The sequence below is a fragment of the Melozone crissalis genome, unplaced genomic scaffold, assembly GCF_028551555.1.
Source record: "Melozone crissalis strain CALT ecotype California unplaced genomic scaffold, PUWL_Pcris_2 ptg000179l_1, whole genome shotgun sequence".
Lineage (NCBI taxonomy): Eukaryota > Metazoa > Chordata > Aves > Passeriformes > Passerellidae > Melozone > Melozone crissalis.
The window spans coordinates 860,924-874,489 of NW_026535946.1; the positions used below are offsets into that span (position 1 = coordinate 860,924).

General features: G+C 39.8%; 1 protein-coding gene across 1 annotated transcript; it reads left to right on the top strand.

Annotated features, from left to right (window-relative positions):
- Positions 1 to 3,848: 3,848 nt before the first annotated feature.
- On the top strand, positions 3,849 to 5,004 carry LOC128948951 (bifunctional heparan sulfate N-deacetylase/N-sulfotransferase 3-like). Its single transcript, XM_054293709.1, has one exon. The coding sequence runs from the start codon at positions 3,991 to 3,993 to the stop codon at positions 5,002 to 5,004; it is 1,014 nt and encodes a 337-aa protein (XP_054149684.1). The 5' UTR covers positions 3,849 to 3,990.
- The last annotated feature ends 8,562 nt before the right edge of the window (positions 5,005 to 13,566 follow it).

Below are 13,566 nucleotides of genomic sequence, written 5' to 3' on the forward strand. Positions count from 1 at the left end.
TATGGTGTCCTTTGGGTCTTTGGGGTTCCTCACAGTATTTGTTCTATCATCAGTGCTACTTTGGTAGTGAATTTAAAAACCCTGAAACCGCAAACAGAACAAGTTATAAACCCCCCAAACCAATCCAAATTGAAGATCCCTATTCAAATGCATCTGTTTCATGCTGGCTGCCTGCAGATGCCTGTAATTGTGACTGCCCAGCAGTATGTTCGGAATGGTAAATCTGCTGCTTAACAAGGTGATATTTCTTTCCTGTACCAGCGAGATTTTCACATGAGCAGGTTCTGGGCTGCAGAAACCATTTCTGCAGCAGATGACAAGAGCATTGAGCCTTTCTGTCTGTGTTCATAACAAAATGCAAAACTTGCTTCCATGACTCAGCTTTCTCTCAGCAAGATCTTCTCCATAGAGAGTCTGTAAGTTAAAAACCAAATTCTGAATATTCAAAGATGCTAATTTTCACCTTAAGAGATCATTTTGATACCTCCTGCTTTGAGCAGTAGAGGTAAAAGGTCCTGGTCTGAATTTTAACACAGTGGCATGAAAATGTAAAATAGGAGATGAAATGCAGGTTCTTCTAAAGAAATAAAGTTCTAGATAGAAAAACAAACAGGCAAATTTTATTGCTTCAAACCATGGCAAAATACCACACAAGTTATTTTATAGGTAAAATTTATTGCAACATCAGCATTACAGAACTTTGGATTTATTTAAATCTGATTCCTGTTTTCAGGTGATTTGAAGTGGTTTGGGGTACAGGTGGGACCATATTCCTCTGTCACTGAATTCCACATGACTGTAGAAATCAAAAAGAGCTGAGACTGCTGATGCAGGCAGCTCTATCTATGGTCAGCTCTATCTATGGGTGTTTTTCATTGAAACAATGCTAACAAGCTTGAACTCTTGTGAAGACTTTCTAGACTCTGTTTTTTTTTTTTTTTAATTTAAGCCTTTTTCTTATACTTAGATATTTTTTATTGATGTTGATGTTATCACGACTTCTCCTTTCTTTGGTAAATATTGCATTCTTTGGTCATGAAAGGAAGACTCCTCAAGCACTCCTCTTCTGAAATGCTGCTTCTCACAGCTTACTCACTGTAGGTGCATTGAGAATTGCACTTTTTGTCTGGTTGTACTGTAGGAAATGAGAGCAAGCAGGGAGCATCTTCCCTGAAGCCACTTCTAGAGATGTGGTAAAGGTCACTGTCATGATCTCCATAGGTCCCCCAGTGTGTGGTGTGGTGAATCCCAAGGATGTCACTGTCAAGGGGGTGCGTTGTGAGTTGTTTTAGCATGCTGCTGTAATACAGCACTAGAGTATCCAGCAAGGATTATTGCTCAGGGGAAAATGCTGCTGTCCCTCGAGGAAAGCAACTGTACCTGGTCAAGACTTTGAGACTGTTGATATTGCAAAATGCATGTTCTCTTTGACATTTTTGTTTTCTTCTTTCTGTGTTCTTTGGAACTCCTGCCATGCAAACCAGTCCTTAAGCAAGTGAAAATTACCTAAGCCTCAAGCTGATACTAGAGAGTGTGAGAGTGTGCATTTAAACCTCGTTCCTTGCTCTGTTGCATCCCAATTGCTGCCTGCCTTCAGCAGGGAGTGTGCCAAGTCTGGCTGTGTCCTGTGCCTCAGAGAATTCCTCACTCCTCACAGTCGAACCTCACATCTGTCTTGGCAGGTCCAGCCACTCCTCCTTACAGCTGCACTCTGTAGCCCCAGGGGGCACCTGCAATTAGGAGCCAGGATACAATGACAGGGCTTTTCTTGAAGAAAACACGGGTGTCTGGGCTGGCTCCAGATTTTCCTCTCTAAGGAATGGCATTAGGAACCGTGTCCTTGCTGCAAATGTTTCTTGGGTTGCAACCCTTGTGAAATATCCTGTTCAAACAGCTCTGTCTCATCAGCCCTTCCTTGCTATGAGCTTAGGTCAGTGTCAATTCTCATTTTTTCTGTACATAGACCAGCCAGATCTGTGGTTATCAAAGAGAAATAGGTGTGTGTACAGCTTTTCTACAGAATGCAGTCAGTGTTAAGTTTAGGCACTAAAATTATGTGTTTCTTGGCGTTCAGGCAGCTGAATTGGAAATGCGAAATGAAGAGAACCCTTCGTGTGTGTAATGAAAAATCATCTGTCTGGAAACCTCTCTCTGGTGTTAACTCATTCAGGATAAAGCTTCTCTTTGTCACCTGACTTGTTACCATGTTAAATAGCTCTGTTATGCCATCCAGACTGATATTCGTGAAGCTAGTGTGGCAAGGATTGGACGTTGCAGTTATTAAGAATGTTGAGTTCTTCTGAAGGTTCCTTCATATCGTTACTTGCTCTTTATACATAAGATAAAACCCAGGAAGTTGGAGTTATGTTATTTTGGTCTAACACTAATTAGTGAGCCTGGGTGAAAGGCAGGTCTCCTGCCCAAAAGCTTTGAGCAGGACTTTGTGCTGCTGCAGGGAAGGTTCAAGGCTGAATTTAAGGCTTCCCAGAAGAGGAGGGGTTGATAAACAGTTATCTGTGAGTAGAAGGTGAGGAGACTAAAATCCATCTAAAGCAGAATCTATCCAGACAGAAGGAATCTTGCTCTGAATCTTAACTATGAATGAGACAGCTCTCGGCACTTGCTGGTCATGCTGAATTTTGCAGTTTTGATGAATAGAATGACTTGGAGTTTTTCTCCCTTCATCTGATTTTTCTCGTTTATTATTACTTTATGCTCATCATGACACTAGGAAGATCTGTCTTCAGGGTTTAATTAAATTTCTGGACGTTACATGGGTATTGTTAAGTATATAACTTTTTTTAGCCTTTTTGAAAATCTGGAGTGAAAGACCAATTTGCTTACAATGTAGGATTAAAAAAAAACCCAACCAGGAATGGAAGGATTAACCTCTCAGTATGGAAATGACCACATCAATGCCACACTTTATCCTAATCCCATTTCCAAACGGGCCTGGGTGCAAACTACACTGAAGTTACAGTGGCATGTTCTAGATCTTGACACACTAAATATTTTTCAAAATCTGCTTTGAATCTTTGTTTATGACTTATGATCATTATTTTATGCTTGTCACACCAGCCAGTTGTTTTACTAGGGAGTTTTGACAGCAGTTGTACTGCTGGTTTGAAAAATTGCTCTTTCCTTAAGTACAAGATAGAACATAAGTATATCCTTAGGTGATCTGCATGTTAGGTTCAACTTTTGATTTATTAATTTCTCTTCTCAAATGTAAGAGCTTGATTGTTTTATGGGTTTTTTTAATACAAAGAAATGCTTCTAACAGCTTACAAATCCACAGTCCAGAAAAATGCTTTGTTTTCCTCTAATGTTGCAGGAAGCAAGTTTTGCTTAAAAAAATTCCTCTAATAGATGTAATACAGAGTGTATCAGTACATGTTTGTACAGCAGTTAAGATGTGCATGTTCTTGCTTCTTTGAAAAACTAATACAAGATAGAATTTGTTGAATCATGTTGCCCCAGCTTTTTACAGGTTATAAATTTTCTTCAGTACTTTGGTTGTTAGCAGTTGTCTACTTGGAGTTAACTTTTATCTTTAGGTTAAAAGAATTTCTAAAACACTGTAAATACTTTCCTTTTATGTCTTGCTTTTCAGTGCCTCTGCCTGCTTTATTTGATCCTCTGAGTTGAGGAACCTGTGAGATTTAGAGACCTTCAAATGCACATGGCAAGTAGTGGGAGCAGAAAAAAATGTTATTGCAAAATGTTGAGCCATTGGTCTCCAAACCTCTGGCTGGCAGTGATTTCTTTGCTCCCCATTAGTTTAAGCAGGTGATTCTTCACAAGGTGGTGTCTCATTTAAATCTCTGATTTTCTTTTCTTCTAGACTGTACCTTCAGTAAAGCTCTGTGGAAGATAGATGTGTGTGCTGCAATGGTGACATAAATATTTCAGAGGACTGGAACAAGTTGTTGGGAATCTGTGTTTGTTTTTCATGCTGCTGTTGAGAGCTGTCTAAGGCAAGTAAACACCATGAGTTTTATCCTGAAACTTCACAGACATTTTCAAAGAACAGTAATTTTGCTGGCCACTTTTTGTATGGTGAGCATAGTTATTTCTGCCTACTACTCGTATAATGGCTACAAACAGGAAAATGAACTCCCTGAAACCTCTTCAGAAGTGGAATGTGGTGATGCTCAACTGTTGCCTTACAAGCTGATGGAGGCGAAGACCACGAGGCCTGTTGATCCCCTGAGGACAGATCTTGTAGTGCTGGTGTTTGTGGAAAGCCAGTACTCAGCATTAGGCCAAGATATCGTAACCATTCTGGAATCTAGCAGGTTTCAGTTTCACACTGAGGTTGCATCTGGGAAAGGTGACCTCCCAGTGCTTATAGACAAGAACAAAGGCAAGTACGCTCTCATAGTGTATGAGAATATCCTTAAGTACGTGAACATGGACTCGTGGAACAGAGGCCTTCTAGATAAGTACTGCATAGAGTATGGTGTGGGTGTGATCGCATTTCACAAAGGCAGTGAGAACAGCTTGCAGAGCTTTCAGTGGAAGGGTTTTCCTTTCCATGTCCACAGCAATCTGGGTATTAAGGACTGTTGCATTAACCCTCATTCCCCACTGCTCCATGTGACTAAACCTTCTAAGCTTGAGAAGAGGCCCTTGCTTGGAAATGACTGGGCTGTTTTCCAGATTAATCACACAACTTATCAACCAGTGATATTTGCAAAAGTAAAGACGCCAGAAAACCTTTCTCTACCTGCTGCTCTCTATGCCACAGTAATTCATGACTTGGGGCTCCACGATGGGATTCAACGAGTCCTTTTCGGCAATAACTTGAATTTTTGGCTGCACAAGCTGATTTTCATAGATGCCATCTCTTTCCTCTCTGGAAAGAAGCTCACACTGTCCTTGGATAGGTACATTCTGGTTGACATAGACGATATCTTCGTTGGCAAGGATGGAACAAGGATGAACACCAACGATGTGCAGGTAAAGTATGTGCACAAAATAATGGTCATTACAGCAACGTGATTTTTTTAATCTGAAAGTGGGTAGTTGTTCATACTTGGAACTTCAGGGCTCCACCCTGGAGCTGTTCATATTTAATGCACGTGTTGAGAGTTTTACAAGCAGGAGGTAAATGCAGTCAGCAACAATAAATGTCAGCATAAACTTTGAAGAGTGGACAGGGTTACTGGCTGTTTGAAATAGTTTGGGATGTCAGGAGTTGCTTGCAGCATTTCACCTCTTCATCTCTGTTTTATGGCACTTGCTTGCAAGGAGGGTTTGTGTTATTCATGGTCTTAAATGCTCATTCTGTCACTAAATGACTTGACAATTTCCATTTTTATGTTTAGAGTTGTGCATTCCTGAAGGTCCTTTTCCACTCTCTTGTGCTGTTCAAGTGAGGTGATAGTTGTTGGTCAGTAGCGCTAACATCTTAACATTATTTCTTCCTGTAAGTATTTCTGCTGTGCTTTTTGGGGGGAGTGTTGTCCCAAATCAGGTAGTAGGTGGTCGCCTTTCTTAACTTGGTCTAGAAGCCAATAATCTGTATCATAGTGATTGTTGCCCTATTTGTGCTAAAAATAAGGGAGAATGTTTTCTTAGAACTTGGTTAGTGGAATGAGGAACTGCAAGAAGGAAAGACGAGGACAGCACCGCGTGCAGTGGGTTATTTTTGTTTCATTTTTAACCATGTTTTTGGGTTTTTTCAGTGTTACTATACATGTCAAGCTACAGCAGCTCTGCATACAGTGCTTCCTTAAACAAAAGGCTCGACCCTGCAGTTCAACTTTTAATTTGCTTTAAAATTGCGGCATACGCTCTTTTCCGAAACATCCTCTGTACATGCAATTGTAAATGAGATTTGCCTCCTTGTTGAGTTGGTGCTTTCCTTAGGCAAACAAATCAGGTGGGAGAGAACAGAAATCAAGGTGAAGCTTCCTAAATGGTTTTCCTGTGGAGAGTACAATGGCAGCGTTTGAATTAGATAAGGGAGCATGCTTGGAGAGTCTGCTAAATGCAAACTCAGGTTGCAGGAAAAGGGTCAGATCTGACAAACATCTCTGGCAGAGCGTGTGTTGTTCTCCAGCAGCACCACTTTCTGGTAACAAAGTGAGTGAAACAAAGCCTGAATAAATCCATCACTGTGTTGTGCAGCAGCAGTCGGAGACAGGATGTTTTGTATTGTTTCTCTTTGTAAGTGACACCTTAGGGTTGTCATTTTAAAATAAGTTAGGGTATTAAATTGCCAGAGTTATATACCAGAAACAGGAGACTATTGAGACAAATTTGATTACAGCAGGTACAGAAGGATAAACCATATTGTTTGGGAAAATAATTTGCAGTATGTCAGAAAGCAATCTTGCCAAAATAAAACTGTCAAGTTAAATAGAAGTTATATCAAAGTGGAAATAACTTTTAAGTAGGATAATTTCTTTTATACAGGACTGTGTTCTGAAACAATGGAACCTAAAAAAAGTGTTCCCTTCGGATTCTTCATCTACTTGTAGTTAAAATGTTGTATTAAACATGTTGTTAGGGCTGTCAGATGCAATGCATCTTCATTACTATTAATATCAAAGGAGTTATCCTTGGTGGCACAATGACGTGTGGAAGGAATGAAACAAAATCAATTTGCAGTAGTTGGAAATACATGATTGTAAAGTGTATTTGCAGATAAATGACATCTCATTAAACAGGAGTTTTACTGAGTTTTGCTGCAGTGACTGTGATGGAGAATTGGGTGCTACTAGTGTGAAAAGAGGTTCTAAATGTAGACTTTGTATCCTTTCAGTACTCGAGATTTGCTCATTTCCACCAAGCTTACATTTTAACTACTGGCACTACAGAATTAAGGAGGATTGTCTTTTGTGATTTAATTTTGTTTGACATATCTCCTTGATAATATTTTCTGGGTATACTCAACAGCTGCTAGGGCTGTGAGCTGGGGGAGAGTCAGGTGAGTGTTTCTACCAGTATTCTATTAATGCTAATCAATCTGAAACTTCAGGAGTCTCCCAAGAGCCACAAGACCTCTAGGGTTGGTTCTGGCTGCTCTGTGGATAGGATGGAGTTCAGAAACTGGATGGTTAATGCAGAACCAGTAGCAAAACTCAGGTGGTCATCTGCTCTAAACCCCCTGCTCAAGCTGGGCCATGGCCAGGTGCCTTTTGAGTGCACCTGGAGAGAGGTGAGATCTCTCTCCAAGGAGAGAGATCCTGACTGCATGTAAGATCATGGTTTCAAAGGAATTTCTTCTTTAGATAACTAAAATAGATTTCCAGAGTGGCCAGGATAATTAATATGTGAGGGCTTAACCCATTAAAGCTTAACTCCTCTCTCCTTTAAACTATGTGAATTGGAGTTAAGTACATAAAAAAATTACTATTATAAGGTTTAGTGGTAATATTTTAGCAGTGTTATATATTGAGCTCATAAGAAGTCAGATTAAAAGCAGGCTTTCCAAAATGAGTGTCTTCTGTACCTCTAAAGAGGAGGCAAAGTGGTGCTACTTCAGCTGGAGTACCTGTAGTGTCAGGAACACAAGTGTAAAGAGTCCTTCTGAAAATGTTTTACAAACTTCGTTTATCCACCTAAATTCTGTTGTAAATGCTTTGTTTTGTTAAACAGCAGATTAAGTTTATTCTAGTTTCACCACAGCTTCTTCAATTACAAACAAAACAAGGAGGACCCCAACAACTTGAAACAGTGGTTGAGATTCTTTGAATAAGTACCTGTGAGAGACTTGCCAGTCTGTGTGTAACAGCTGGGCTGATGGAACACAGTTCTTCGATGTGAGATAAGGAGTAGCTGTCACTGTGCATCAACAATTACCATCCATCCTTATATTTATGTACTTTATCTTCCTCTGGTAAAATAGAGATAATGGAAGAGAATGTTTCCATGGTCTAATTGCCTCCCACTTTGAAAATAAGCTTGGTAATAATCAACTCAACATTCATTTTTCAGTGGTTTTTTCTCTCCTATTGTCTGTCTGGCAGGAGGGACCATTAGGCTGTGACAATGTTGTATTTTATTTTCCTTGTTTCTTTTAGAAAGACTTAAGAGCATGTGCCATGCAAATAATTCATTTAAATGGACATACAGAGAGAAATCTATCTAGATATCCACAGAATAAGTTTATCTTAATAGACCGTGATTGTCCTGGCTGACAGTCTACTAATTTAATATCTTCTTTTGTTAGAGTTACTCTTGGTGAAATTTTTATTACTGTAAAGCATTGAGATTTTTCAAGGGAGAAGCAGATGATGAAAGAGGGGAAATTAAATGTGGGTTTTTCTCCTGATGACAGTTAATCTGTGCTGGTGATCTAGGCCATGCACCTTTCCACCTTTCCCTTCAGTTCCCCAGTATGTGCACTTGCTGGAGTTCCTTGAAAGTTAATCACGTTTTTCAAATGAAAAATTAGAACACTACCAAATTATTTTGTCCTAATAACTAGCTGTTTGAGCTCCTCTTGACTGCCTGGTCCTTTGTGTGCTTTTCAAAAGAAACTGAATTGAAGTCAGGATGGGGATCTCTTCAGGTAAGCCTAACCTTTTTCTCTACCTGTAGTTATTCTTTATAATTGCCAAGGAAAAATCTTCATATTAACCATATCCATTGTTGGAAGGGGCTGATAGATCCTTATGTATCATTCTGGTTTGGGAGTGCCTGGGCGGTGCATCTGTTGGTGTACGTGTGCATGGCAGTGGGCAGTACAAGGCTCAGGCTGCAGTCTCCCAGCACTAGCACTGGAGAAAAGAGCTGTGATAAACGTTGTTCTGCTAATGGAGAGGGTGCAGCCAAAAGGAATCAGTTCCTAGCCCTTCAGTCTCCATCCAGTCTCTCATCTCGCCTGCATGTTGAGGTTTATAAGGCAGACTCCTCTAATGGAGCTACTCCTGTAAATTCCCACAGTAGACATAAACACAGAAAAACAGCTGATCTTCAGGGAGGCCCTGGTTAAGTGAATTGCACCTTAAAAGTATGTGGCCTTGTTCATAAATTGTTTCCAGAGTGCCTGCCATCAAATATAAACATTTGTATTTGGTTGGATCAGTCCTCTTCCATTTTCCATAGCCAGTGCTGTCGCTTCTTTGTTGCTTTCTTAGTCACATTGGTGGCCTAACCTTTTGTTTCATATAGTTCTGTTTAATAACAGATTTCCCCACTAAGAGCTAATTGTATATTCCCTGTATTAAATTCATCCACATTACTCACCACTGCTTAAATTATTGCAGTTTTTTAAAACCCATTAAGTATCTTTTCACCCTCTGCAGCATGCATGGAAAGGAACCAGAACTTCCCAAGGCAAAGCAGACCACTTGGCTGTAAATTTTAAAAGTGCAGTCATTCGGCTGTTCAGCTTTTTGTGCACAAGAATGACCTAAATATTTTCCTTGGAACAGAATTTTCTCTATATATTGTGTTAAGGCAGAAGGACTAAAAGGTTCAGGCAGAAAGCTTGAATTGTCAAGACAAAGGATGGTCCCTGTCACAGGAGGAAGTCTAACTCTCTAAGTTGATTGCTTCTTTATCTGTAGGATCACGTAGAAGGTTATCAGAAAGAAATGACAGATGTGTCATCACATGTGTCAGCTGCAGAACCACTGAGCCATAAATCTTTGCTTCGGGGACGTTAAAAAATCTTTTTAATCACATCTTTAAATTACATGAGACATTAATGATGATGAACTTCTGTTGTGCTAAATCATTCTGGGTTCCCAGTTGGTTAGCTGTAATACCTGTATACCATTGTGGAATGTGTCTGCTGTGTGTGTGCATACCTTCTTCCTTAATTTGACCTGAAGCTCCTAAGCTGTTTCTTACTCACTTGTTGGAAATAGCAGGTAAAAAGTGCATTCAGTTCTTCAGAAGTGCCAAGGAGAAGGAAAATGACTGACTGGGATATCTCTGTGGCTGTCTGATGCCCTAGCGAGACTGGTTTACTTGAGCATATTGTGTCAGCTGTAGTAGTGTGGAATATTGCACACTGTGAGACAGTAGAGAGATAGAATTAAAAAAAAAGTTCTAAAAATTGTCTTACATATTTTATGGGCTGCTACCAGCATATAGTACATTCTACCAGTCAGTCTCCATAACATCTAACTTCTAAAAGCAGTTTGGTTTATGTGCCAGCCTCTGTGAATTTTAGTCTAGTAAGATGAACACAACTGCTGCTCAATAGAGCCCAGCTCTTTCTGTTAAAATCATACTGATGTTTGAAGTTGAAAGCATGATAAAAATCCTCTCCCAAAGCAAGAGGACTGCAGAGGGGTCACAGGGATGCAGGTGTGCTGGTTCTGCTCTGACTGTGACACTTCTACGGCTGCCAGAGCAATGCTGGTAATTCCTCGTGCACCTCTTCCTCCTGTTCTGCACCTGTGTGAGCTGGACACCTCCAAATCCATGGAATAAGCTTGGTGCTGAGTTTAATTTAGCAGTTTACCCATGGTGGATTATGACAAAAATCATGCATGCAGTTTTGGGATTGCAGCCCTCATTCCTGTAAATTCGGTGGTTTCCATTAGTTCTGCTTTTGATGAAATTCTTGTTTGTTTCATCAGGTATTTTGTGTTTGGTTTTCTTTGAAAAATGAATTTCTGTATTTTTTCCCCTCTGTTTAGTTTTGCAGTACTGGAGTAACTGAATCTGATGGAGTTTTTTTGTTTGGTTTGGTTTTTAATTGTAATGCTCTGACGCTGTACATGAAAACCTAAAAATGTTTAATGCAGACCTGAGTCTTGAGACAGCAATATGTCAAGGATTGCACCATCTCCTGCTGTTATAAATTCAGTGGCAGGTAGCTAAGAGAAGAAAAATGAATTTGAGTTGCAGTTTTTTATTGTCAGAGAGACTGCAGAAAGTGTTTCTTGGCATAGTAAATCCCATGAGGTCTTTGAGGGCAAAGAGGCTGATTTGCTTCAAGCTCTTGTACCCCAGCACCTGATCTGACTATTAGTTATACACTCCTTGGTTTCTTCAGGATAGAACCAAAGGAAATCGTGGCTTCTGTAGATCTGCTGGTGCTTTACCAAGTAAGATGGTGTGCAGTGTGGGTTCAGTCATTTGCATCTTTCCAGAAAATCAGAGTAATTTGTTTTGATTTCTAAATTCCCCATATTTCTCTGTGGTGGTGAGCACTTTGCTATCCATAGGCTTAATGTGACAATGGTGTTTTCCTGTTCTCAATGGAGTTTTCAGATTCAAGAGCTCTTTTAAATGAAACTTAAGGAATGACACTCACCTGAGATCAAGTGATCTAACTGAATACTTGGTAATGCTGTTTCTGGTTTTTCCCTTGACTTGCTATATTATGTAGAGATATATTTACTCTTGAGCATAAGGCTTCCTGTGCAAAGAAATCCATAAGAAAAGCTTTTGTCCACCCAGTGTGCCAGCCTGCACTGAGGTAATTCTTGCTTCACAGCCACACGGTTAGCAAAGTCTGTCTTCCTCTGTGTACTGAAAAATACACACTTTAGGAATGCAGGTGAGTATTTTCATGGGCATGTGAAAAATATAAAAATGCAGGTGATTCTGCAGACTTTGAGTGTTGTCAGCATAACGTAAACTCTGCAGTGGTTGGGTTGATCCATCTGGCCATGGAAACACGAGCTGCTGTCCTGTCAGTCCCTCTCTTTCCTTGGATTGTGAGTTCTGTTGGTCAGAGGCTCTTCTTGTTCAGCGAGCACCTCAATAATACAAACAATAATAATGCATTACAGCTTCCTGCAGAGCTGCCCTGATTCAGCAGCAGTGTACGAGTGGCTGCTGCAAGATTTATTCTGGGCTTTTTCAGTGACAAGTTAGCCATCCGCTTCCTGCTGCTAACAGAACAGAATAAAACTTTCACGGCCAACAAATAAAAACCAAACTGCAGACAGATCTAGAAATCAAAGCCATTAACTGTAAAACATGATAGCAAAAGTGAGCCTTCCTCCCTCCTGCTCTTCAGTCACATCAGGGGGCGCAGTCTGGCGAGGAGACAGAAACGAGAGTGGAAGTCCTAATCCAGTGGGACTCCTAATTCATTTGTTTCCTTCACAGTACAGCAGCATGGGAAGTGGCCTTGCTTCTCCTGTTCAGCCTGGAAGGGCAGTGCAATGACATGACTGATTCTAGGTGACCATGCTTACAAAACCACGTGAAGGAAAAGCAGTTGGTTGGCAGTTTATGTGTAGCCCCTCATGGAATAACAATTCCCTATCTATTTCCAATTCCAGTTTATTTTCTGTGCACAGACCATAAAAACCTTACGACCAATTTTTAGAAGTAGTTACTCTTTAGGAGATTCCTTCTTTCACTTTGCAGTTCTGGAGATGAATTACTGTTGCTCCTTAAAGTGTAGCTTCATATCTGAGATAAGTAATAAATTAAATTTAAAACCACTTTATATTGCAGAAATTATACTGCAATCCATTTGAAAATAGAAACAGTGGTGAGGAGAAATAAAAAAGCCTGTGACTGTGCAGAAGAATACTCCTCAAATCCATTCCAACACAGGTCAGTAAATCCACATGACAAAGGCTCTCCAGAGGAGACAGGTTTGATTTGGTTTAGAAATACTGGTTGCATTTTTGTGGAACTGATAAGCCACAGCTCTTCCTGAAGTTCCCGTTATTTGCCTTTTAGTGTTAGCTATCCTAGGAATAAGCCAGGTGTCTCTTCTCCATTTTAAAGTGGACTTGGACTAAAGATACCTCTGAGTTGTCTTCAATAGAGTGCTAATGGCACTCAAAAGGAGGCTGAAAATCAATTCTGCATTTCTGTAAAAAATGTTATTTTATGCTGCAAGATGTTCCTCTTATCCCTTGTCCTTTCCCACTGCCATTGTTAAAGGTAACAGAAATGTTGAAAATGGTAATCCTGAGACTCTCCTAAAACAAGATGAACACTAAAATGTATCTAAGTTTGTAATGTAAGCTGAATTTAAGTTCAAACAGACTATGAAAAATATTTTACATCAGTAGTGAAGTACTTCATCTTACTGACTGAGGAGATTGCTAGCAAGATTGTGCTCAGTTCTTCACTACTAGATTAGAAATATTTGGAGAGTGCTTAGAGACCAGAATAGTCAGGAAACATCTGAGGAAAAAAATGAAAAAATAAAGGCTAAAGAATGCAGTAAGTAATGATGACCAAAGCAGAAAGCAATAGGCTGCAGATGTCTGCAGGGTACAAACAGTGAGGATGGATAAAAATATTTAATGTAAGGCACAGAGATATTTAAGTGTAGGCTGAATAGCCAATAAAAGCAGCAGAACAGAGGCTAATATCCAAAAGGAAGTTGAAGGATTATGTAAGTCTTTAAAAATTAGATTTGGAAAAAGAGTATGAAATATGCTATTGCAAGGAATATAATATTGGCAGGGATTTGTATTAAGATATGTTCTCAATCTCGTGCAGTAAATCAAATGCAGTGCTCAGTTGGATTCCTGTGTGTTGGTTTGAGGCTGCAAGTGTAGACTTTGCCAGCTGGGATTTTTATCTAGGCATATCTAGCCTTTGTAATCTTGTTTTTTAAGAATGCAAGCACTCATGAAAGCAGGTAAGGTGTGCATTAACACTTCTAACAAAATCATC